General features: G+C 38.2%; 1 protein-coding gene across 12 annotated transcripts in view; it reads right to left on the bottom strand.

Annotated features, from left to right (window-relative positions):
* Positions 1-27,197, bottom strand: part of TRPS1 (transcriptional repressor GATA binding 1) — a 245,206-nt gene that overhangs the window by 143,395 nt on the left and 74,614 nt on the right. For 11 of the 12 annotated variants that reach the window (XM_032993547.2, XM_032993549.2, XM_042785749.1 and 8 more), the window contains 2 exons: positions 18,934-20,063; positions 10,495-11,098 (listed from right to left, as the gene is read on the bottom strand). In XM_032993547.2, coding sequence (XP_032849438.1) covers positions 10,495-11,098; positions 18,934-20,063 — 1,734 coding nt within the window. The remainder of the gene's footprint in view (positions 1-10,494; positions 11,099-18,933; positions 20,064-27,197) is intronic. The other variant, XM_042785754.1, reaches the window with a different exon arrangement.

Raw genomic sequence — 27,197 nt, 5'->3', positions numbered from 1 at the left:
ATACACTTTGCTTTATAAGTTATTTATATTAGTCCTACAAACCATTTGGCTAAATAACTACAGAAATTCTGTGTTCAGTGGAAAAACCTTTCATTTTTAATTTAAAAATAGGATTTTTTTTTTCATTTAATTCTAATTTTTAAACCTAATTTAAAATTAGTAAACAAACCAGTGAAACACACATACACACACAAACATATGCAGGTGCCAAGCTGTTTACAAGCCTTGAAGCCTAGAAGATTTTAATCACGTTTTCCATTAACTCTCCCCATGCCTCAAACACTGCATAAGGTAAAGCTTATGAGAATTTTAAACAAGAGGCAATATTTAAGTTTCTAGCACACCTCAGACAAATATAAATGAATTTCAGTAATATACTAGCAGGTACTGTGCTACTGTCAATGGAGAGCTTTACAGATGTTTGTCTTCTTTATCAGCTGCAGGGAGGAATGCCAAAATGATCACCATAGCTGAGTCCATTAACTGGATTGTGAAGAAAATGCTTTTCTCAAGAAACAGGCTGACTAAGCTTATTCTGCACAATACAAACTTTTAAACAGGTCTGGAATACATCCACTTTGGGTTGGGAGAGAAGCTGCCATGAAATGTCAAAAAAAAAAATGGAGTATTTTCTCTTTTAACTCAAAAGCATAACCCCATGAACATTAAAGCAGTTACTATCAGAAAAAAAACTCATAAATATGTAAAGATATTATTCTCCATATGTCTTATAAAGAGGATAATAGAGGTATATTAAGTTTTGCTTTGATATGAAAGCTTTCACCTTGTGGTGTCTGCCTTACAGCCTTTTAGTCATGTACAGACTGGAGTAGCAAGGGCTTTGAAGTGCCCAACTTCCCGTGAAGTTTCTAACATTTTTTTAATAAGTCTGAAGAGGTCTGTGTGTGATTTACTGTAATTTCAGAACAAGTTCAGAAATTCACCCTAACATAAAAAGATACAGTTTCTTCAGGAAAGAAAGGGAGAATCATTTGAGCACACCGTTACTGCCAGGGCAAGGGGGGAGAGCGGCACAAAAATACTCCGGCAACACGATCAAGTGAAATTCAAAATATTGGGTATATAAATGATGATACTTAGAACTTTAAGGGAAACAGGACAGAGTTTTGTATAGATGATATTCTTTTTTTTTTTCTTTTTTTCACCCAGTAAATATAGTTTAAGTGATTCACAGTCGATTTTTATAATTGCAATGAGGCAGCTGTGATCAAACTCTATTTGTAGCATCATAATAAATTTGCCCCCCACCTACTAAAATTAGTTCTAAGCATCCAAAATTCCCATTTGAACATCTGACTGAACAAAACAGGCATTGCTCCATGCCAAAAACTGGAGGAAATAGACCTAAAATATGCCATTTTCTCACCAGAAATTGTAGGCTCCCAGAATAACATGTGAATTAAAACTCATTCCAAGCTTGTTTGCATTGCTCCTTGTTCCCATTCATAACAAATTCCTTGACAAATGTTCTGATTATTTCTCTTTTTTCCTCACTTTTTTTAATTTAAACACAATTTTCAAATCACAGTCTTGCAAGGAGAAACAGCCAATAATACAACCCATCTGAAAATGGAGAGGGTGGAATTTTACTCTCAGCAAGTGCTGGAGGCAACTCACATGATTAAAGACTACACTGTAAGCCATCGTTAAAAGACTTCTTCCCATAAGTGAAAACGTGTAGTTTGCCACTATACACATCAGAGGCACATAAACCAAAATGAGGTCAAAGTCAAACAAGAAATGCAAATGCCTGACTTCAAAATTCCTGCTTTTTTTTTTTTTCCAGACAGAAGGAAAGAATAGAAATTTAACAAAGTTAAAATGAAAATTATAATCTGTTTCTTAAACTTTTCTCTTTTACTGGCATTCTTGCAGAAAGTTTTATCATCATGCCCAGAGAAATTAACTGGGAATACTGATTCAGGATGTCAATGGATCAGGCTCTTCTTGATATGATGATAGTGTTGCACAACACAGAGTTTAATGTATCTCTCTTCGCTCTCACCTTTCCAGACAGGAAACTCCCCTTATTCCCATTTTACAGACAGAACTGGGAGACTAAGGCCTAGAGCTGCCAAGAAATCATAGGGAATTAACAATCTCACTATGACAAATATGATTCACCAACCTGAGATTTGCAAATCTCAGGAAGCACAGGGATACACAAACTCAGTAAAGATTTCAAAGTCTATTCACAAGCTTCCTGCAAAGCACTGCATAGCCTGGGCTGCCACCATGCCATTTGTTTCAGAAACCTGATACTGTGCACAGCTCAAAAAGAGAAAACATTCTTATTTCTCCTCCCATCTTTATTCATAAATTATATCCAATCTGAATCCTAAATAATGTAACATGCAATATGGAACACATATATTTACAGATTTATACTCCATACACATATTATTATATCACTACAACAAAGATTGTAAGGTTTTATAAAATATACATAATGCTATTTAGAAAAAATCTTAGAAAAACATCAACAGAACCATTTAGCCATTATAAACTTAATTTTAAAACCAGAACTTGGTACAAGAAGTAAATGAATTATATTAGGCAGGAAATTGTTCACTAAATCAATTGTGCTACACTAGAGATCTTAAAATTAAGACTACTTCCAAGGTGGCCACATGCATAATCTGAGGAGTGCTAAGGTAACAAAAGACGTTTCAGAAAACCTTTTGCATATCTCACATATATATTTATGTATTTCTGTTTCAGCACACATCTGTTCACATAACAACTCTTTTCCACAATTGTAATTTTCAACTGGGAGTATTAACCCCAAAATACCTCCATGGAAGAATCACAGAACATGTGTGTGCACTGTTTATTCATAAATCTGTTTTTAAATCTTTAGCATTTTGAATTTGTTCAGATGTGGATAGCATCTGGATTCCTTCAAATCAATTATAATTACAATGTTCCCTTCTTAGGCCAATAAATTAAACATTTATTTGCTGTCTATCGTAATATCCCTCCTCTAACAGAGTGTATTTATTATGTCTTTTAATTACCAAATACATGTAGAGGGTTGTCTGAAATTCAACATAGAAAGCAACCCCGCACTTCCAGATGTTAGAGGTATCTTCACATAGATTTTCACTGTTCAGCACTATAGTACTTCAGGCAAAAATAGAATTATGTACAATCCTTGCCTGCATTCATCTATGAAATTTAATTTTCCATTGAAAATCTACAAGTTAGCAGCAAGTTCTGCCCTTCGACACAAATGTGTGTTTCCTATTGGATCTAGTTTGGCAAAGATTATACTTAGTTTCTAAATAAAATTGAAGCTTCCATTTCACTTCAGGTAGATATCTAATGGTTAGTACTACCAGCAATACAGAACAATAATAGGGCTGTATAATGGTTACAATTGCACTTTTCAAAACTTTGGGGAAGCTCAACTAATTATTGAAATTAGTCGTCCTGCGAGAAGCTGCATTTACTTACTTCCCAGTTTAAACAAGGCTTTCCATTGACAGTTTTCAGAATTGTTTAGACTGGAGGGAGCGGCTGCTGCGCTGTTTGCCTTTACAGTGCCCACAGCTGTGCTCCATACCCTGACACTGCTTTAACCGAGCTGCATCCACCATGAGCACAACTTAAAGAAAAATAAAAAAAAAAAACAGGAATGTATTTGAAGAGAGTTAAAAAAAAAAAAAAAAAAAAAAAAAAGCTGCTTACCAGGATTGGTCCTACCTAAAGGAATAACATTTCCTCATTCACTGTGTCCAGTTTGGAGCAAGGGGGGATGAGTAAGGGCTGCGGGACGGAGTTGTTTTCAGTGCCAACGAGGACGGCTCAGTAGCGCAGAGGGGCTGAGGTGGAACAGAGACCTCCAAGCCTCACCCCAGGGTGAGGGAGGCTCTGGCTCCCACTGCCCCACACCGGGGGCTCCTGTTCAGGCTTGGCAACGGTGCTGGGGGCCCCTCTGTGCCCAGACCCCCACCCAGGCCAGAGCAGTGGGGGCTGCCAGGGAGATCTGTACCCAGTCGCCAAGGGTGCCCCCGCTCTCCCAGCAAGTTCAATAACCACCCTTCCCGGTGGCAGCCAGGGCAGCCGGGCGATGCTCGCCCAGCAAAGCCCAGCCCTGGCACAGGCATGCCGCATCCAGGTGACAACAGTGCGCTGCCCCTGCTCCCTCCCACCAACGCCGGGACACCGAACACCCCACCAGAGAGAGCAAAAGAGAGGTTCTCCTACCCGAACTAGGAGGGTAATATAAAATTGAGTTAATTGCATCTGACACCGATTGTCAATTTGCTTTGGCCACTTGGTTCAATACAAGAAAGCACTCTTTTGTTCTCATCTTCATTACCGTCTCCCCCATCCGAACGAAGCAGCTTCTTTTAAATCAAGAATTATCTCGGTTCTCCCTGCTTGAATCACTGTTACTGATCATAGCAACTTCAATAAATCCTGCTGCTTACGCAGCAGCCCAGGGGCCCATATGATCTCCCCAGCCCTTTGTTCCACATACTGATTCACCTTTTCATCAAGGATTTTGACGTAGCTGCTGCCCTTTCGCATTATTACCATGCCCCACCTAAATAATGATTTTATCATTTAATTCTCTTCTAAACCGCATTTCGTAAAAGGGAGAATTAAAAAAAAAAAATGCACTGACGAGTGGGTAAACATGCACGAGGTGGGGTTGTCTCTCCACATGACAGGCACACCCCACACACACACCAGAAACATGCCTTTAACTGGGCAGGTTAACATTTTTCTAAAAGTTACTTTCTAGTCCTATCTGATCACTCTGTCAGGATGAGTAATGCAAAACATTCAATTTCTTGTGGGTTTGGTTCCAGTAGTTACTAAAAGCAGCCAAGTACATGTTTGTTTCTAAACTACTTGAAACCTTCAGAAAGTTATTTTAGCTTCATTTGTGAGCCCTTCACCAGCACAAGGATTTCACCCGCCCCAGTTTTGTGCAGGAAACCCGACGCTTCAAAACCCTTTCTCTTCAAGTCCTAACTTTATTTTCTAATTTTCCTTGTTGGAGGATTCTTGCCGTTTTCCAGGATGTAGTTATATTTAAAAAAGTAGCCCACTGCCTCCTGAGGCAGAGACTTGTGGAAACAGGTGCTTCTAAAAAAAACAGAAGACTTTGGCAGCTCTCTGACCTGACAGAGCTCTGTGCATTAGTAAGACACAGTGCCTGCTGAGTTCCCCTCAGCTAATTAGAGGACCCGTATGGCAATGAATGGCCTTGACTATAAATACTTCCTGAAAGATCTCTAACAGACTGAGAGGAAATGGGAAAAAAATGAGATGCAGCTACAGAGAAACTATTTCAGATGTTTCTTCTTTAGAGCACTGGTTTCTCTTTCCCAAAGTGGCTGAGGGATGAGATGCAGCATCCAAGACCTCCCCCAGCTTAAATGTAAGATGTATGATACAATTATATGCATGAAACTTAATTCTGTAGATATATTATTAAGATGCTTCTATCAAAAGGTGGGAAGTGGGAGACAATGCCAAAGTGCACAAAATCTTCCATCCATTACCCTGTAGTGACTACCAAAAAATCACATTTAAACACTCCGTGTGCCTGAACCTTCCAGTGCTGCTCCTTGTGCTCCTGCTAAAGGCAGCAGCAATACTTCTACCGATATCAGAGAGGCAGACTTTACCTCAAAGGTATGTTATCCCTCTGGACAAGAACTAAATGTTTACAGAAGTCTTTTGGAAATCACAGAGGCCAGTTCAGCATTTCCACTGCTTTGCAGCTATCTGGCATCTAACTCTATCTGTAACAGAAAAAATAATGTTTCACCCCTAGGGATTGTGTCTGATACTTACTACACTGATATTAAATCAATTATATGTAAATTTACTACATACATACCAATTGTTTATTTTAAAATTAGCTCTGTCAATCAGCCACATAGAAGAATGTAAAACAGGGAGAGGGGAAATAACTTTTTCTGATTTCCTGTCTCCCCCAAATTTAAAGCCATATAACGAGCTCTAGGCAGAACAGTGTGAAATATCAGAAGTGTAAATATCACAGACAAAAATAAAATAACTCTACTTAAAGTAAATGTAAACTTTCTTGAAATGTCATGATTTCCTGTAGTGTGTAAACAGTGTGATCATTATGGTGCAAAATAATCTCGATTTACTGGAAGAGCTGATTCTATCATTTGCCCCATATGAAAATCTTATCACAAAGGTTAATGTAACATCAGTTAGCTATTTAACATTACAGCCTGCAGTCTGCCTTGGACAAAAATCACCAGTATGTTTGCAATAATTTGACAATCTCTACCTCTCACAGTACACAAATCCCCCCATTACCTGAATTATGATTAATACACGGGCATCTCCCTGTTGCCTTCAGGTCTATTTGGCACCGATGGACACACTGATCTGTGCTATTCTGCATCTGCATCACCTAAACTATGATGTGAGGCAGCACTGTTTACCAATACCTTTAGGCGGGCTAACTAGGTCTGTGTATAGGTCTGAAGGCTCAAGGCTGCAAATCCCAGTTTTGTGGAAAACTTTGTTCTGCAGTGTCCACACATACCAAAACAGGACACTTCATTTAAAGTCAGTTTAGCAAAAAGTTCCTGCTGTCCAAGATCTGCGTTGTCAAAGCATTAAACAATCTGCCTGGCCTGGAGTCCGCTGGCTGCCAATGTGCTACCCCAAAAAAAGGAACATTTTTGCATCTCAATAGACCTTCCAGTATCAACAAATCTTTAAACTATAAAATCAGCTACTCTAAGGAAGAGCAGAAATAATGTCTACATTGTACCATGCTGAGGTACATTTTTTGTAATTCCCATTTGCAAAACATACCGATTTGCTGTAAGTACAGCTGTTGGAAACATTATAATAAGAAAAATAAATTAAAGCTACTCACAGAAGTGTACCAAGCCCCTGAGAAAGATTCTGTTACATACACACAGCTTGGAAGTGCTCTCAGGGAAAAAGGTGCATCCACTGCGTGTGTGTGTGTTTGCACACATGCAGAGTTCAAGCTATCACCACTGCACCATCCCCAGCTCCCAAAAGGTCACAAGTGATTCGGTCTTTTAGCTGCTAAAAAGAAAAGAAATCCTACCCTAATGACTCCCACAAATAATCTACTGTAGCACAGAGTCTGGGGAGGAAACATGTCCATCATGCACGGAAGGAATGAAAGAAAGCAGTATATAAATGGCTTACACAACATGCAAAGCTGAAAAACACTCCAAGTAATTTCCAAAAGTTTACAATTATCCCATAGGCATTAGGGATTTCTGTGGGCAATTGTAGATTTTCACCCCTTCTCTAGTTCATCTGTATTGTCTTTGATATTTTATTAAAATGCTAATCACTCCTAAACTCAGTATCTAGAAAACCTACTTGCAGTATTAACCTCTATCTATATGAAAAAATGTGAAAAACATGATCTCCGCTTTCCCCTCCCCCAGTCATGACAGAACTAAAAAAATGTAAAGCACATGGTATTACTACTACTGTCAAATCATTACAAATCATTTCTAATAAGCAGAACCACTTTATAAGTACTGAATAGCCAGTACAACCAAAGGGAGATGTTGGTTGTTTTTTTTTTCAGTCCATTTCTCACAGTGTTTATTCACTGAGTAATCCCAAATTTTTGGCTTCCTTTGTGTCAATCTTTGGGGAAAAAAAAAAAATGAAGGTGTCCAGAGTTATTTTATTATAGGTTTTGTTTCCTAATCACCAGTCATCCTGGGATACAGTATTTTGCATGAGCATTCATTGTATGATAACAGAAGTATGTATTGATTTAACGCTTTGTTTTTAGAAAGACCCAACTTTTAGCACATTAGCTATTTCTACCAGCTATTTCACATTAGAAAAAGAAATTTCTCCAAAAGTGGACAGTCATAAGAGATTTGCTTAACGATACAGAGTATTTTTTTATTTCAGAGGATTACAAAAGTTAGCTTTTTCCAGAATGGAAAGGAAGTTCTTTTCTGAAAAATTTCTAATTCTGTCTGGGCCAAGTGAGCTTCCATGCATATGTATAACATATATGTATGTCAGGTAGTACTCAACACTAAGTTCCCACTGGTCAAGCTGACCATCACTTCACCTTCTTATTTTCTGGTTCCAGTACTGCATCCCATAACTCTGTCTACAGAAAACTAAATGAAGAGCAAAATAAAAGAGTTAGGTTTCTATGGCCTTTTTCACAGATCCAGGGGAATGGGGAATTAATATCACTCACGGAACCACACTCCATCCTCCACCATCTCCTATCCTTCAGACCACCCCTTACCTTCAAAAGATTTGAATTCCCACACTTTTCCTCTATCAATAGTGATCAAATATACATGATTAGGGACTCTGATCAGTAGTTGCAGTATGTTAACCTCCTTTCCTTTTTTAAAAATATTTCAAACCAACAAAGGCAACTTGCTCAATTTTCGAAGAAGAAAAGTGAAAATTAAAGTATTATAACTAAGGAAAGACCCAGACAAACAAGTCACTGGCACAACAGAGTTCAAAAAGCAAGGTAGCTAAAAGTGTACACAAAAGTAATTCCACTTTGAAGGGTGTTGGTATGGTTTCACCAGTCAGTATAGACCTAATCGGCTAATAAATCTTTTTACAAACCTTATACAAGAAAGTTAGGCTGTACACATTTTAAAGTGCAAGGAACTAATTTATATACATTGTTAATACACAAAAATAAGTACTCCTCCCTCCTGAAAACCATGGAAATTACAGGTATTTCATATTTCTGAATATCCAGAACTGATCAAAATATATCTAAAGTGATAAAAATAATGATTTTAAAATATATATATACTACTGCTTTTGTATAATGACTTTTTAAAAGTGTCTGAATTTATTTTTAGAAAAGGAATAAGAAGCAGCCAGTGTACAGTTTACCTTTCTATATTCACCAGTGGCTAAAACTGATAATATAATGGCCTCATTTTACCACTTACTAAGATTTTAGGCTCCATCTGCCAACCAAATTTAGACCTTTATAAATGATAATTATTTGTATTCTGATAACCCACAATATAAATGGCTCCTCAGGCCAATATGCCTGTGCTCTGCTAAGAAGGACTACAAGAACTTAAATGGGATGTAACTAGAATCATACGTACAGCATGAATTCCACTGCTAGTTGGATATATGTATATATTTTTATACATATTTCCAAATGGAGGAAAGAAATATAATCCTGCCATTCACAGCGAGCACACACACAGGTGTGGAACAGGGAACCTGTCATACCATAACTGCTTCTCATACACGTAAAATCTGACAACAGTAACCATTCATGACCTATAAGGTACAAAAGACTATGGTCCCCCTAAACTGCATGCAGGCATTAAGTGACAGACACATTATTTCATAATTAGAATAGCTGCAATATTTTTAAGACCACTGACTTCATTCAAAAAGAGCTTTTAAGACTTACGTATGTATACAGAGATAGATATACCTATGCATAATCTTAGCAGACCATGGAATAAAACATTTATCTTGCCTTTTGTCTTCTTCTGACATGTTGTTCACTCTTAGAGCAATGGATGTTATGGTTATGAATGTTCTTATAAATTGCAATAAAGAAAAATAGCTGATCATCACTTCCATCCTAGTGAGGATTGTCTGTGGACTGACCACTCCTGTAGCAAGTTTCTAGAAGTTCAGATAGACAGCAGCCCCTGAAAACACAGGGGCTGACGACTCCAGGAGAAAGGCAATTATTTGTCTCCCTGTTCAGCTCCTCAGAATTTGAGAGCTTTTCTAACCTCAGATTTCCCTATAGTGGGAAAAGCATACCTTGATGGAAGGGGAAGTTCCTTATATATAGTTGCTTTTGTTTAGAAAAAAGAATAGAAATTATTTGGTGTGACAAATATTCTCCTTTCTTATCACCCAAGTTCCTTCCTTTTCTCTTTTTTTCTTTTGCTTCCAAGGCAACCAGACAAGTGTCAAAACTGATACATAATTATGTTGCTTTACCAAAAAAAAAAGAGGTTACTTTTTATTAATATTTTACTCAGGTTTCATATTCTTAGATATGTAATAATGTGAAATTTTGCTTAAGTGTGAACTGTCACACCACCACAAAATTTAAGAGGTGATTAGTTGTTTTACTGTAACAGATGTGCAGCCTTCTGGGGTTCTAAACCTTCCTTCTTCAAATGCATCATCAACCTGCACAATTAGCAGGACTGATTAAACAAAATTCAATCAGAGCTAAATAGCAAAAGCAGAAGCACTTGCTTACTCATACTACATCAATATATACATTGTTTTATACAAACGCTTTGGAACATTTACCTGCCAGTTTAGCTCTACAAGTTTTCTTTCCTTAATATTTGTTTTTTCCCCCATGCATGAAAAGAACCCCAACCACGTTACTCTGGAACTGAAGAAATCATTTGCATGCCTAATTAAACATAACATACATGTAATCATAAAAAGCGAGGAAAAAAAACCAAGAGAGCTTCCTACCCGTAGTAAGGACTGGGATTCATCCTTTGCCTTGCTGTCCCCGGATCCAGGGTAGGGCTGGGTGAGCTGCCCAGCCTTCTCCGCCGCTCCAGCTGGCACGCCCTGCAGGAAGCCCTTGCTCTCCACCGCCAAGCCATAAATGGGCCGCGCAAGATGGGCAGCTTCTACGTTTGGACTATCCCTTAAAGGCTTTGGCTGCTCTTGGCCAACGGACACTGGGGTCAATAAGCCTAGACTGGTCTGTGTGTATGACGGGCTCCCCCTCAAAATGTCTGTTCCTCTCCAGGACACGTTGCGAAGATCATCACTGGGACTGTCAGTCCAACCTTTCTCCTTGAGCACTTCCTTATCTTCTATCTTTTCCCTCTTCACTATGCTGTCAGATATGGGCTCCCCCATTTTGGGGTCCGGATTAATCAGACTGTAGACCTTAAGGTCAATTTTTGGCTCCTCCTTGATAGACGAAACGCCATGACTGTCCTCCCCATTGGCTGTAGTGACGTCCATCTCCTGACAGTGCACAGTGTTGAAGTGCTCTAGTAGTGACTGAGTGTCAACAGCTGTGAAGCTGCACTGACGGCATTTGTAGCAGTTGTGTACTCTCCTGGAAGAAAACGAGAAGTGTATTAACATGAGAGTACCCCCTTGGCTTTCCCCCTCACAGTGGTTTTGCCTACCAAGATGAAGAAAATAAATTGAATTTACAGTATGATCCCCTCTAAATAAAGCAAGCAGGTTTACTTTGCTGTCTTATACAATACGGAAAAAATCCCAGTGTTTTTTCCTCACACATCTTAGAATGGCCTACTATTGTTCATTCAAACTCCACTGCCTTATTCTAAACTTCAAGTAACTGTCACTGGGATTTTGTGTTTCTTCAGTTTGCTGCAATACACCTTTCACTTTCTATTCTGGTACAAACACTGAAGCAACACTTTTTTTTCTACCAAAATCAAGTAGTTAGAAGAGGGTAGTTTGTATAAAAAAGCACTTTTATAGTACAGATCTGTGCTAGAAAGTTTAGAAATGTTTTAAAAAAAATTCTTTGCTTTCCACCAATTACATATACAAAGATGATTTTGAATGGAGCTCTGGTTAACTTACAGAGAAGAATACACCAGAGGACAGAAGGTTGTACACAACAGACAATACTTATTTCTTCTATACAGACATTTTAACACAACTTTAAAAGATGCTGCTTTAAAGAAAAAGCAAAATAGTTGGCTATGTCACTACAAACTGTGTTTTCCTGTCAATACAGAAATGCTTGCATATGAGCTGTGGAGCAGGGTGGAATAATATGTCTTCCTGTTTCTATTCTAAAAGCCTATACGAAGTACTGCATTACTATATTATGTAAAGCATATGTTGCTACATGAGAACAACATGTTACCCGTTTACTGTATCTATCATAGGAACAGAACACCATTTATGAGCTCTGTAACACCATTATGAATAATTGTTTATAGCACAGGAGTGGTCAGAGCCCTCCGTCAGGCTCAGGGCCCCGCAGCGTGCGGCATCGTACCAATGCAGAGTAAAATACCGTCCCTGCCCTTCATCACAATGTACATAACTCTGCGAAAGCTTCTCCCTACAGACACACTCACACTTCCACACCCCAGGCATTCAGAGTCACAACAGCATCTTTAGCCAAGCTAAAAAACGAGCCTTTCACTATCCACACAGGACAAAACTTGTATGAGAAATCTGTTACGGCCCTGACAACTCCAATTGTTAGAATTAATTCTTTTGAGGCCAAATCTTAGTCTCAGTGAAGTCGATGGCAAAACTCCCATTGACTTCAGTAAGAGCAGGATTTGGCTCTTAGTGCATCTGTAGAACTGGAATGATACACAAAATGTCCCTTTTAGAGTATGATAGTTTAGAAGGGACAACTTGCCAAACTTATTAAACCCCCTTGTCTTCCTTCTTTCCTTTTGTTGGAAAAACAAACCATATGTTATTTACATTGTCTGATTTTCTTGCAGTTGTGTCAGCGAGCAGACATAAGTACACATTCAGATTCAAGCTTTTTAGCCCTTGTGAAATATCAGTTTTCTTTTTGTCATTTTCCGTATTTATATTCATTTTAAGGGACTTGATGGGCTCATTCAGTTATGCAAAAAAATAGTCAGCTATTCACAACATAGCCTTATGGCAACAAAATCTACTTGTGGGAGAGCAAGCTGTGGGTTAAAATCCTGTTCTGGCTGTGTTCCTTTTTCTTCATTCTACAATTGTGTTTTATTAAAATCAGCTTGTCTCTCAATGCGACACTAATATATTCTCTCTTGCAACTTAATTCTTTTCTAAACTGAGCTTAATTCTCTTCTGAACAAAAAAAAAAAAAAAAAGAAAAAAAAAAAAAGAAAAGAGAGAGTGCTATCTGATCAAAACGATTTTATAAATACAAAAAGCCAAGTTATAAAGAGGGTCAGCCCTGTAAAGGTGGGATACCATCAGGGAAGTCCAAGTTAGACAGGGGCTAGTTATCTTAAAAGCCAAGTTAAACAAGACACCATTTGGGGCTAATGGCTCGACCACATACACTCCCCATGTGAAAGTTTATCAATCCTTTGGGAGGCTACTTAGCCCTAAGCGTCTCTTGTTTAACTTGGCTATTTCAATAGCTAACCCCCTTTCCTAACTTGGCTCTCATCTACAGATATCACACCTCCAAACAGCTGATCTTTTTCTGCCTAACTTGTCTTTTTTTTTCTTCCCCCCCCCTTCCACACTGGCTGAATGTTCTTGATCAGGAGCGGTATACACCACAGCAGTGGTACCACACTTCTGAGGCCACAAATAAATGCTGAATATTAGATGCAGTTGTAACTACACGGCTGAGGGCCAGCTACCATCACCTTTATAACATTAAAGGCTTGTTCATTTAAATTATTTATAACGTTCAAAGAGAGTCATACAAGCATTCCTTCATTTTTCTGTGAGACTGTGATAAGCACTGTGATATGGGAAAGATGAGGACTTATTTAGTTAGACAGTAACCAAAGAGGCTTTTTTTTTCAGGACATATGCTTTTCTAGTATGATTAAAAGGTAATCTCTACCATCGACATTATAAATCTTCGTATTTCAAATCGGTTTGTCCTGTATATTATTCTATCCCCAAGCTCCAAAAAGTAAGCTAAAGTTTGGAACTGTCCAATATAAGTCACATTCTCAAATAATAAAATAATAACTATCATCAGCTATTACAGAACTTTTGAAAGTTGGAAACTTACTCTTTCCCAGAACAAGGCATAAATGTTTTCAACTCTGACTGTTTTCACCCCACCCTGATAGCAATCAAGGAAACAAGTTGGCAATGTTTGATTCTTTTTATACTACAATTTAAACCTACCCCATGTTTCTAAAGGCCCAAGTTACATCTAGATTTGTGCACAACGCTCCTCAAAGCTAAGCAACAAATTTTAAAAGATTCCAATTTGCAAAGTACACAATAAACACTCCTATGCATTACCTGAAAGTTACACGTTTCTAAACCACAGTTATACCATATGACACTCCGAATTCATCAGGTAGAATATGGTGTATACAGCTGATCAAAGGAGAGGTGTTTGAGGAAAATCTCAGTAAGGAAGAAAGTAATGTAAATGAAGAGGGAAACAGAGTTCTCCCTTTTGTGATCTTGCTTATACACCACTCAAGCAGACTAACAGCAGGTTCAAGCCATAAACTGGCATTATCTTCAACATGGCATTGGGATGGCAATGTCATCCCATCCATTGATGTCACTTAGCATTATTATTTTCACTACAGAATAAATCAAACACCTGATTATTCATGAACATTAAAGCATTTATGGCTCAATCCCAAGATTAAATGTCAAGGAATTCAGGCCAAACCTTTGCTGCACTGTTACATTCTGACAACTTACTAAATTCCTGTCATTATTTATATGTACCGAAATGTACTAGAATTGGGTGCTATAAGATATAAGGATTTTCCCTTGCAAAATCTTGGAGATATTTGATGGGGCTTTTTTGATGGATTTAATGTTCTTTACTTGAGCTTTCTAATAGGCTGTGATACTCCTGACACTAGCCAGTTGTTAATTAAGTCTTGTTGACATACTTCTAACTAGTCTGAAGTATTACAAAACACCATCCTCTACAAAACAAGTAATTTTTTTTTTCTTAATTACCTGAAGACATTCCTGGGCTCTAGGGCATAGAAAATATTCTGGATGAAGGTATGGCTGTTGTATCACTTCATTTTTTTGCATGTTTTGAATTTCATTATGAATATAATAATTGCTAGTATATCTCATGAAGAAACAAGCTTATAAGAAAGTTTACTTTTGGGATGGGTGCTGCACTTGGACTTGTGGGGAGCAGAAAATATTCAGAAGGAAAGACAGTGAGCAAAGCAAGCAAGAAAATTCAGCGAGGGTCAGGAGGAGGAGGAGAATGGGCAGAACAGAGAGCAAAGCTGAGATGAAAGGAGAGTAAAAGCCATTGGCAAGAGCAAACAAGTTCAGAGCAGTGAATTAAGGTGTCAGGAGGATGGAAAAGATCCTCACAGCTGCTGCCATTGTTCAATGAGTGAAGGCTCCTGCTCTGCCGAAAAAACGAGAGCTGGTGGGCCTCAATTTACACTTTTGCCCTCGGTTGGCTTCTCTGGGGAGTGTCCCAAATGCTCCACCTTTCCACAGTCTGCATGTCTAAGACCCTGCAGGGGTAGCCCTGATACCCCTGTCCCCAGTGGGCAGCCCTGGCACTTGGGAGGTGTGAGCCCTGAGTACCCCTTTGCCTTTTACCCCTCTACCCCATTTATCTTTAAGAGGTAAGGTATTATTTAATTTGAAATTAACTCAAAATTAATTTCAAATGAGAACCCTACATAACTGCTGTTATCCATATTTTCAAAATAATTTAGTAGAAAAATTATTCCACACCATTGCCAAAACTCGTATTTCATTTTAGTCTATTTTCTTTTTACATTTTGCAGTCGTTTAATGAATCACTACCCTTTTTTTAAAAAATAAGTTTAGAGCATTTTTCAGCATAGCACTTTCAATTACTACTAGAACTGATCAAATGCTTTCTTGACAAATTAGGTTTTATATGAAAAATTCTAATTTTTACAAAAATGAGAAAATGCATTGCTCTCCCACACCTTTTAGCAAAATAAATAAATAAATAAAAATGCAACAAAACACTTCCACAAGAAGCTTCTTTCATTTTTAAGAAAAAAATAAAATTTTAAAAATAATTATTTTGGAGCAAGCAGGAAAATAATCTCTAGACTAAGTTATCTGACATGCAAAATTTCCCCAAATACTCAGTATGATTTTTATCTAAATTGCAAGACTTGGCATCTTTTACCTCATGAGAGTTTTCCTCAGTTTTAAGGAAAAACTAAGCTTCACAAAGAACATGAAGAGTACCCAATTCCTCAGAGGTATAATGGAAAATGAGTAGTAGCAGAATTAGTAGAAAATGGAGGCCAGTAAACCTTCTGGGGATTTATCTGAGTAAGCACATTATAGTGTGGTTTAAATACAAGTAAACTCAAGTGCAGTGTGATTCATTAACTTCAAATTTAACTGAACAGCTCTCAAATAATCATGTCAAGAAATACTGAATAAGCGTGAAAGTGTAAGCATACGTTTCTGTAGACCGAAAACTTGGAAAGAACCACACTTTTGTAAATTCTAATACTGTTTCAAATACATGGCTGCAAAGGAATAATATTGGGACATAGAAAATTTTTTAACTAGCAGACATAGTGAAATTGTAGATGTAGAGCCAGAAGGAAACAAAATTAAAAAGGAAATAAATTAAGCATGCTGTTCAGGCATATGACTCAAAAACTAAAATAATCAAAAATGCAGACAAAAAATACATGAACCAAGATATGTAAGTAGCATCTAAAGCCAGGTCTGACACTCACAGATTAGCAAGGGTAAACTTAAATATGTGAACAGCAGAAAACCTTCTGCCACCACATTAATGTATTATGTTTATCATTAGAATCCATTCAGGTCTTTATTATATAAATGAACAGGCATTAAATATATGTGCATGTATAGCATTTTAAATACACTGGAAATACGTAACACATGGCATAACAGCTTTATTGAGATAAACTCTGATGACGCCACAGAGAAGGCTAGATAGGATGTGATCTGACTCCACATCAGAATGTTTCTGTGTGTCACATAACTCCCTAACTACTATTTTATGGAAGTTCTCTTTTTAAATCTGAACTATTATGTACTTTTAGTTCATAAAATACAAAAAGGAAAATACATAACCAATATATGCAAAAATTCTATTAAAAAAAAATAGGCCTAATATTAATTATAAAAATAGAAGTTATAACACTCCAAAAGTCTCTCTTTTCATTTGTTTTAGTCTGATAGAGTGAAAACTATGAAAACTAGGTTAGCCATAGAAAAGTAATAAAACCTGCTGGTGTTTGCCATTACAGAGTACCTACCACAAACTGAACTAACTTCTGTGATTTCAAATAAGATGTACAGTGGGACAACACAGCAGCAGTACATGTAGAAAGGAAGCAAAACTCAAATTAAAAAGGGGGCATGGCAGGAGAACAGGAAAGTAGTTGGCAGTTACAGGGATGTTGTACTTTGCTTAAATTACACAACATCCTCAGAGTACTCAGTAATGTTGTAGACTGAAGACTTAAAAAAATACATTGTTTGATGGTCTTAAACTGAATAGACTAATTTTAGACAAACAAGTTGAGATTCGAATGCCTAAGTGCAGTTCCCTGTGACAACTGCTGGAGCCGCAGGGTGCTGAGCTCTCTGAAGGAGAAGCTACTGCTATCCCATCTCAGACTTGGCACTAAATTTTGAAAGTCATGGCTTCTCCTTTCCTTGGGAAAAATGATTTTAACTAGGCGTGCTTGTTAAAACGTAAATTACCAGCTGCAGCAAAATAGAAGTGTTTTTTTCAGTCAAGGAGCCATTTCAATCTTCCAGTTATTTAACCACTAAAAAAAGATCATGCCATGCCCCAGCGGCGGACAGAGTGCTGCCTATGGAGTTCTACAGCACGGCTCAAAGCTGCTATAATAATGCTTGGAACTTAGATACCACTTTTCATCTTCAAAGCAGTTTACAAACATTAACTAATTAATCCGCACAACATCCCTCAGGCCCACTTGGATCAAAAATGGGGCACTGCATGCTGGGACCTGAATCCTCCATGGGCCCTAGCTCCAAATTAAAGATGAGCAATCTGCTCTTTTTTTTTTTTTTTTTTTTTTTTTTTTTTTTTTTTTTTTCAAATAGACTCCTGATACATTGCCAATGCAGCCCTCTGTTGGGCAACATTTGGATGCCCCCAGCTTTAATCTCTATTAAAGTATCATGCCCCAGTCTGCCTTTGTTAATTTTGGATGTCTTGGAATCTATTAAACGTGGCACAGTTTCTTGAGCTTTTAACAAAGCTTTAGCTTTGAAAATGCATCTTCTTTTGTCTTCATTCTAGCTGGCTTCCATGCAAAGATCTTTTAGATGAGATAGATACTGAGTTTTCCGTTGTTGTTGACGCATTAGCCTTAACTATTAACATATTCAGCATGATTTTCTAATATTTAACATCGTTTTAGCAGCAGCACACAACTGTTGCTCTTTACAAAGCCTAAGAGCCAGCTCCTCCTCTGATGTAAACTGGACTGCCAGTTTACAACAGCCCAGGAACTGACCCAAGAAGTTTAGCAGGGAGTTGGCTGCCACTATGACATTGTGTCAGACTGAGTCAGGAGACTGGCTGCATCCACCTCCAAATAGGAACATTAGCATTTAAAATAAATAGAATGACACTGTAAACCAGCAACACAAAAATAAGCATCTGCAAAAGGATCTTGGGGGATGACATCAACAGACAAAAGAGTGTCTGCTCCCAGTGTGAAACCAACACCAAAACAGCAGTGGAATGCTCTTAAACTAATTATTGAGTTGCTGGACTTGGGAACGGAAAATACTACAAAAAAGGTAGCACATTGAAGCACTGTTACGGAGCATGAAAAGATTCATAGACTATCTTGGAAAGTAAAGCCATTTGTGTTCCCCTACTGAATGAGGATGCCAGTTTTTTGGTAAAAAGCCTAAACTAAAATAACACCTAAAAGATTCTGGGTGGAAAATAGTTGACCAAACCTCAAATATGCTGGAACTTCAGCATCTGTACACAAATCCAAATCTCCCTCTTCTTTGCACAGGTTTAAAAGTATAATTAAATCCACCGACTTAGCTGGTGGTTTTCCAAAACAAAGTGGATGTTGGATTGGACTCTGGCTGTAAAGATTTGTATCTATACGCATTCATATTTTGATTTCCAGGTTCCTCAAATGTTTGGGGAATGGTGACATTTAATTAAGGCACTAAGGGAGGGCTGTTTATTTGGATTCCTATCATTAATCATTTGAAACTTCACTGTACCTGTAGTGTCGGGAAATCTCTTCTTCCACCTGGGTGGTAAAGTCACATTTGGTACATGAGTGTTCTTTGTTCTCCTTGAGCGTCAGCGGCCCCTCTGCCCCTGGCAGGGCGTTTGTTTCTGGTTTGACATCAGATGCTTGGGCTTCATGTGCATTCTCATAGTGGAGCAGGAGAACATCCACGTCTGGAGTGGAGAATGAGCACTGATGGCACTGGTGTTTGACTCTAGAGCTTCCTGTCACCCCTGGAGACAGGTGCAAAAGCAAGAGAGCACAGTGGGAACAATTACTTTTTCTGCAAGCAAATGGGTAAGTAATTTCTCCAAGGTGCTTTTCTGGGCTGCAGAGGCCTCGGGGACAGAACTGACAGTGCTTAATGGTACATTTATGAATGTTGTGGAGCTGCTGATAGTGACGGAGAAGTGGGCCCACCACTATTACATCTGGGCCATGGCTCTTTGAGTACCTAAAGTCACAGAACTGACAGTTGTAGCTTGTCACCATGCTGTCCTCTGCTCCTTTGCTAGTCAAGTCTTTCTTTTTTGCCACACTCACACCCTTTTCTGTCTTTGTCACTAACTCCCCATCTGCATTTTTGGCTAGGTCATTCTGGTTAATGACAGATCCCCTAGAAAGCTTATCATTCAGATCTGGGTGAAGGCTTCCTGCCTGGCTTCCCCCATGCTGTTTGCTGTAATGTTCTAATAGTTTCAATGAGCTGGACGATTCACAGCTGAAACTGCAAAATTTACACCAGTAGTAACTGGTTGTATCGGTACCATTTTGTCTAGAGGAATCTATTGGCTTGATGGGCACCGAATATCCAACTGGTGTATCATCTCCTGCTTTTACAGTGATTCTGTCTTGCCACTTCCCCAAGTCTCCAGAATCACATGGTCGAAGAGTAGGACTGGATTTATTGGAGTTTTTCTCTGAAGTTTTACCAGAATCAGAGGAGGGAAGGGCTGCTTTCATTTTGTTTGGGTGAGTCTGTAAGAAGTGTTGCTCTAGTTCAGTGGAGGAGTTGCCCATGTAGGTGAAATTGCAGAATTTGCAGCGGAAGTACTTGGTGTTGCCTTGGCAATCTGGAGTTTTCCGCCCAATTCCAATAAAGGTTCCACCTAAAGTAACCTGTGAATAAAGAATAAGGTCATTTTAGCTCCACTGTATATTTATTTAAATAGAAAGGAAGGAAAATATTTTTTTAAAAAAGAGAGCGATTAATTCATAAGCTTCTTTCATTAACCATCATCACCTTTTTATTTGTACTAATGTAGTAAGATATCCTACATATACCCTTACGTATTTGGCATTTGTTGCTGAAGATATTGAAGTGTTTCACATAGCTGGATATATTTTCCATGTGAATAATAAATATACTTATTTAGGGAAACTGAGGCACACATACACAACATGATCTTAACTCAGCATTCTCTGATAGCACTATTCCTTCTTTCACTATATCACATCATTGATAGGAGATCCAATAATCGGCTCCCATACCCCTGAACCCTTTGACAGGAGACATTGCTGGGAGTCTATACCAGGTGTGGAACAAAAGAACAGGCCCTCAGTCTTTTTCTTTCAATACATTTACATGTTTTAATCATATTCATGCTTAATAGTCTAAGAGAATTGCTTTCTAAATATGATCAAACAGCAATTACATTTGAAATAACAAGTTCAGTTTGATGGGTCAGAGTATGACCAACTGGTATAAAGACCATTCCTACAAGAGCACCCAGTATCCACCAGGATGCCTTTTAACATAGCCATAGTGCCTGATGTCTGAAATGAAAGGCAGTTTTCTCTATGATTACTCAGTGCGGACATTCTCCAAGGAAATCTGTTCCTCTCATGCACAGAGCTCAATATAGTAAAACAAGGATGGAAAAACTACAGTAGAAAAATGGCATGTGGCAAAGAAACCTACCACACCCAAGTCCATGACATCACTAATAAAAAAAAAATAAATTAAAAAAAAAAGGTAGATCTACTTAACTGTTCTCATGATCTCTGAGCAAAATGGTCTGCAGGAAGGAAACAAGGCTTCCAGGGCTTAGGTTATTAAACCCTGTGTTCTCACAGCAGGCAGGCCTGCCCTTCCCAGGAGTGCACCACACCTGCCTGTGACATCAGGGGGAGATTTGCTGCTCCTGTACAACTGGTTTGAAAGCCAAAGAAAGAGTCTCCTCACAAAAATGCCACCATTGCTCTACTTCTTTTCTTGAAGAGTGAATAGTGTACAGCATCCAGAAGATAATTCCTCTTCACACCCAAAATCCACAGACATCTACTCTTTTGCCATCATCCAGTCTACATCACTACATCAAGGACATGGGTGGTAGCTTCCTTGCGCTACATTCTCAATTTTTACAGCCAAGAGATGCCTTACAGGGAATATAAAATTTCCAAACAGGGTTTGAATTCGATTCTCCCAACCAATAAGTGTATTACTACATTTCTGCAGGATTCAGTTGTAATGCATTAGGCAAATGGTGTAATTATTTTTCTTCTCCTCCTCAACAGCTGTGCCACAAAGAAAACATGTGATCACTGCTTATTCAGTATCACACCATACGGAAAGACTCAGACATACAGAGAGCATGAAATGTAAACATTTTTAAATGCATATAATACAAATGCTTTTTAGCCATTTAGTTCAGAGAATGAGATGCTATCCTCTGTATCCCATCAGAATGGAACATGTACAGTGAGTCAATGAGTTGCTAAACCATGATATAATGAGCTGCTGCCATTCAGCCTCAATTTTTTTTTTTTTCTTTTTTTTTAAGAAAGCACAATTCCCATGCGCTGGCTAAAACTTTTCTTAAATAAACTGAAAATTGCTTTCTGTTTGTTAAGGAAACATATATCATTAGGCAATGGTGAGTCAGGCAGCCAAATAGCTAGGTCTTAGCTGTAATAATGTTTTCACTTAAACTGGGGGTCCAAGTTCTGATATCAAGTTATAAATTTGGTTTTGAAAAGGTTCTTTGGAAGAGGGATGTTTTAACAGATCTTCTTTACTGCAGAAGATAGCTCATCTTATTTATTTTATGGCTAGCAAGAACTGGAGACAAAGCCATGCTGAGCTTGATCCACTGACAACAGTGGGATTTGGGCCTGCTCCACAGTATCTGGCACTTCAGCTCTTCATTCACTGCATTACTTCAACGTTCGAAGTCTCAACAGTGTTGAAAGACAACTTAAAGAAGGCACTGATGGAATTATGGTAAACAGAAAATAACATCAGTATGCTGCGCGATTACATAAGTTGCAAGGTGATCTGGTTTTGCTCATTTAATTAGATACTTATGTTTGTTCTATGCATGCACAGAAAACTGGCCAAAACGCTTTACCTTAAGTGACTCTAATGAGTAAATACATCCATTACTCTCAGCTGTCCGTTCACAGTCTACAGATAACAAACGTATTTTGCAGACACTCTGTAGACACCAGTTAGAAACCGGTAACAATAATCCCAGCTGCTGTTCATTGCTAATTACTTTTATTTCTGAACACTGGAAAAACATATTATTAGTGCTAACATTTTATACAATGGACTGTAAATCAAATCATTTCTGTAACTTGTGCTAATCCTGCTTAGTGGCCTACATAGCAAATTTGTGTCCCATGCTAATACATCCTTCTCTGCATCACAAGAGGATAAAATATAACTAAGTATTCTCACACTATTTGAGTTAACCTCTTGCAATGGGGACACACACACACAATCTTTTCAGCACTGGAATGTAATTGATTACCATTATGGGGTTGGCATTTCCCTGACTACCCTGCCACAATTCAAAATAATGTGTCCCATTAGGACAGCATATATGTGAAAGATAACACAGGGTCATCTTAATGTTATTACACTCAAAAGTCATTTTTCACACATAACAAAACCTCCTGAAAGCCTCCTTAGGGGTCATCAGGTAAAGATAACTGAAGGAACCAGCTTCCATGAAAAGAGGTTGGGAGAAGCACTTGAAGTGATGGTATAAACTGAAGCTGTTTCCGCTTTCAGCCAGCGAAATTTGGAAGAAGCCTACACATTTTCAGAACTGTTTGGATTCATGCTCTCAGCTCAAGTCTTGGCTTGACTTTCAGATTTTTCAGTTACATATCGTATCTCTATGTACAGGCACTGCAGGCACCTTCACAGGCTATGTGAGTGCCCTTAGCCTCCTGCTCTCTCTGACCTGCCCCAGAAAGAGGGAAAATAAAGGAGAAGGAGAAAGGGAAAAACAAACAAACAAACAAACAAAAGTATATACACCCTAAAAATCAATATCCACATTTCTGTGTGGTATCAGAAGTGACAGCTTCTCATATTTATTCCCCTATTTCATTCTGATCCCAGCAAAACCTAGTCCCCTGCTTTGCCCTGACAGAGTTACATTTTCTTAAGTAGACACTCCTCCCCGACATAAAGAAGAAAAAACAAACAAAAGCAATGCTAAAATTCTGCGATTCTATATACAGCAGTGCCAGCTGACATAACTCGTGGCACTCACAAGAACAGGTACAGCTTGAACTGGAAATATAAGAGCACCTATAAATCAACAGTTCCTTCAATAAGCACAGAAGAAAATCTTCGTAATTCTTTTTAAAGGCAACCTAAAATACAAAGACTGTGGAAACTTGATTTAGTTCTGTCCTTCACTGTCACTTGCTTGTAAGACCTTGGGATTATCACTTACTCCTGCAGCACCTCAATTATGGCAATACAGTTGGTATTATTATGTTGTATAGAGGAAGACAGCTATTAGAATGGGTTCTCCAGTATTGCGCTTGAGATGGTTGCACTGATATTCAAAAATTGCTCTTCAAAGACATGTCTCAGTCTGGGATTAAACTTTAAATATATTTCACAATAAAACTCCCTGAAACTCAAAACTCTTAATCATTAAATTAATCTATTAATGAGGAAAATTATAAAAATCTAGAAGACTGGGAAAGAATTTACCACAAGGATTGAGGTTCATGTGTTAATACAACTAAGCTAAGCTATCTCCTCATACACAATGCCTATTTCCAAAAATAGCCAAAAAAAGGAGAAAAGATAACATGATAACTGACAATGTTTCAAGATGTACTATCTAAAGCATGTTGGCAAGTACTTCAACAAAGCTGTGTAATTGCACTATATGTTTCCAACAGATATGTCTGTATTACCTTAATTAGTCAGACTGAAAACAATGATTTCATGGGATAGATGGACTTGGGCAAAGAAGGTACTTCCAGGTTTTTTTTAAAAAGCATCTTTGATACTTAACCTGCCCTTCATCCAAATGCTACCCTATGTTATTCTCCTACCTTCTTTTCAAAGTTCAATTCTGAATTTTATTACACCAAAGCAGTTCACAAATACTGCTTGCAGAAGATGAAAAAAAATTACAAAGGAAGACAAAGTCTGCCAGCTCCTGTATTCATTTCATGAAGAAAATTCTACCAGGAGAAACTAGTGGCCTATATCCACATATTCAACTGCAAGGCTTACATGCACAGGGTAAAACTGTCTTTGACTCTTGTCGTCTTCTGCAACTACTGATTATAAACTAGACCAACCATCTGCATTGGAACCTCAAATGTTAATAACTCTTCTTTTTCTGATTACCTGGGTTACATCTTTGGCTAATCAGGAGGTAAAAGGCTCCAGATCCCTTACCAATCTCATGAGCCATCCAGTCTGCCTTTGCCAATTATTCTTAATCTTCTAATCCTAAAATATTTTCTAATGCTCTTGTTTATTCATTTGCTTTGTGCAATATAGCATCCAGAACATTTTAACCATCCCACATTTATGAAGTTCTTCATGTCGTGCAGGCCAGAACAGATTCCTGGCTTTTCATGCAAGTTTGTGTAACACCACCCAGTTCTCTAACCTCCAGTAGGGAGAACTCACTCCCTCTCACTCACTCTCTCTCTGCATGTAAAACTAGGAGAATCTTCAGAGTATATTCTTAAAACTATTTACCCTACTGTGATAATTTATGGGTAGACAGCACTATGTTGCACAAGTGAGGCAAAGACTCAGGGCAAACTCCTGACTTTCTGGGCTATTCATACTTACCAAAACAAGAAAGCAAACCAGTGGGTCACATTCATTCAATATGAGTGTATTCTTCTCAGGATTTATTCTGTTGCCATTGAAGCCAGTATGGTTTTTGGCATTAGAATTTAAAAGGTATTTTTAAAACAAAGACTGTGAGGGAACAATAACAGGACTTAAATTAAGGTCAGGAGACCAGATGTGCAAAACCAACACAAGTAAGTAACACAGAAACAAGACTTTCATTTGCCAGCTAATGCTAGTAGACTAATATCTAGCACCTAAAAGAAGCCATCCCTTCTGTTCTCTGTATAGATAGAATTACCAGACAGTGCCTTGGCTACTGTAAACTCACACAGCCTCACAGACTTTGAGGCAAACTTGCACTGATTTACACCAGAAGAAAACCTAGCTGCTTTCCTTCTTCCCCAGCAACTTTATTTTTTGAGCTCTCATCGTTTCTGTGGGCTAGCTTAACAGTTTATATCTTTAAATATATCCGTGACTATTACTAGTCTCACCAACTTTCTTCATTAACCTCTCCTTCAAGCACTACCAGATATCCCTGGCATAAAGATGAGGAATATTAACACATAAACAACTTTGCCTTGAAGGCTGTGAATATACATCATATCAGTTGTTCTACAGAAGCTGCCCATATGAAAGCTCTAATATGAGGGTAGACTACTTCTCACTGAAAGAAGGCTAAAATAGCTCATTTCTGTCACAGAGCAAGGGAGTGTTCCTAGGCACTTACTATTTAGCAGCTGACATGCTGTAAATCACTGTGTATCATTCTGAATAGCAGACTTGCTAATGTCTCCACAGAAATTATATAAAGAAGTTATATTACATATAACAATATAAAACATTACTTATGAGCTACAGTCAATATAGAATTTAGATACCTATGAGACCACAGGTGCTTTTTCACATATTTTTATATATGTGTGTATGCAGACATACATATGAGAAAAAGCAGCACATATATGTATACACACACATATGTAAAAATCTATATATACATGTGTTTTACCACCACCCATTTCTGCACCTGCCACCATTTCCTTTTCATATCTGTGGTTTAAAAGACATGACTGACTCCTGTGTTCATGAGGTGTGACTCTCTCAGTGTGCAAGGCAGTCTCCAAGCCTGATCATAACCCAGAAATAAGATTCAAAATAAAAAGGTTTGCACACACACAGGTGCAACACCCAAGACAGTTGACAGCCTTCAGCTTAAGCAGAGAAGTCCACAGCCACAATGTGGCTGACGGATGAAATAGGCCTTCTGGAACATTACACCTTCATGCAAATTCTGCTCTAGCACACCCTTCAAGATCTAGCATGGCAAAATCTAGTCTAAGACATCAGGATACATCATATCCAGCAACAGGTAGTCAGCTTATTTTGACCCAGTTCCTGGTTTATGGACAATTGAGCTGAAGTCAGTAAGACCAACAATATAAAATTTGGATCCATTTGTCTAAGCATGTGAGGAAAATAAAATTCATTCACTGGCATGTTTTCATCTGCTCACGTCAACTAGTTAATGTATTCATGCCACTTTGCAGGAAGTCTACGTGATGACAAAGTTGAGCTTTATGGTTTGATTTGTTACTAATACAAAAGTAAATGCCTCCAGTCTAGATTCTCACCCTATCTACAAGAGTCCTTTTGTCAAAACCACCAAAAATGTAGAGGAAAACCTTTAACATGAAAAGGGATGTTGATTACATCTGTACCCCTACAGACTCCCTGCAGTTTTTCTAATCTTACCTTCACAGCTTCATATTCAGTCAAACTGATAATATAAGAGTGGAGGATAAAGAGCAGAAGATACTAATAAAACCACTGGCTTTCATTCATCTGAAACCTAGTTAGACCAGACTTTATACTAGTCACACACTTCTAACATGAGAACAGAAAAGCTGCCAGATTTGATATACTGAAATCCAGATTCCTAAAAACCACACATGCATAACTTTGTGTAGGCACACGGAGCTCACCACTGATTTATAGAGGAGACAAAAGGAAGAGCTTTACACAGTCTGTGTGCATGGGCACTTCTGCCACTTTCTAGGACGCTTAGCAGCCTGGTAGCTGGACATCTAGAAGTGTTCTCAGTTGTTGTGAAAATCCTGGAAAAGTTGTTACCCATATTCATATATGAGAAAGGATTAGGCTGAGTGGTATAGGACAACTGT

Source organism: Tyto alba, unplaced genomic scaffold (assembly GCF_018691265.1).
Source record: "Tyto alba isolate M040663 unplaced genomic scaffold, T.alba_DEE_v4.0 Super-Scaffold_9, whole genome shotgun sequence".
Taxonomy (NCBI): Eukaryota; Metazoa; Chordata; class Aves; order Strigiformes; family Tytonidae; genus Tyto; species Tyto alba.
Note: the sequence above shows the minus strand (reverse complement) of the source record. Positions and strands in the feature narration are given on the sequence as shown.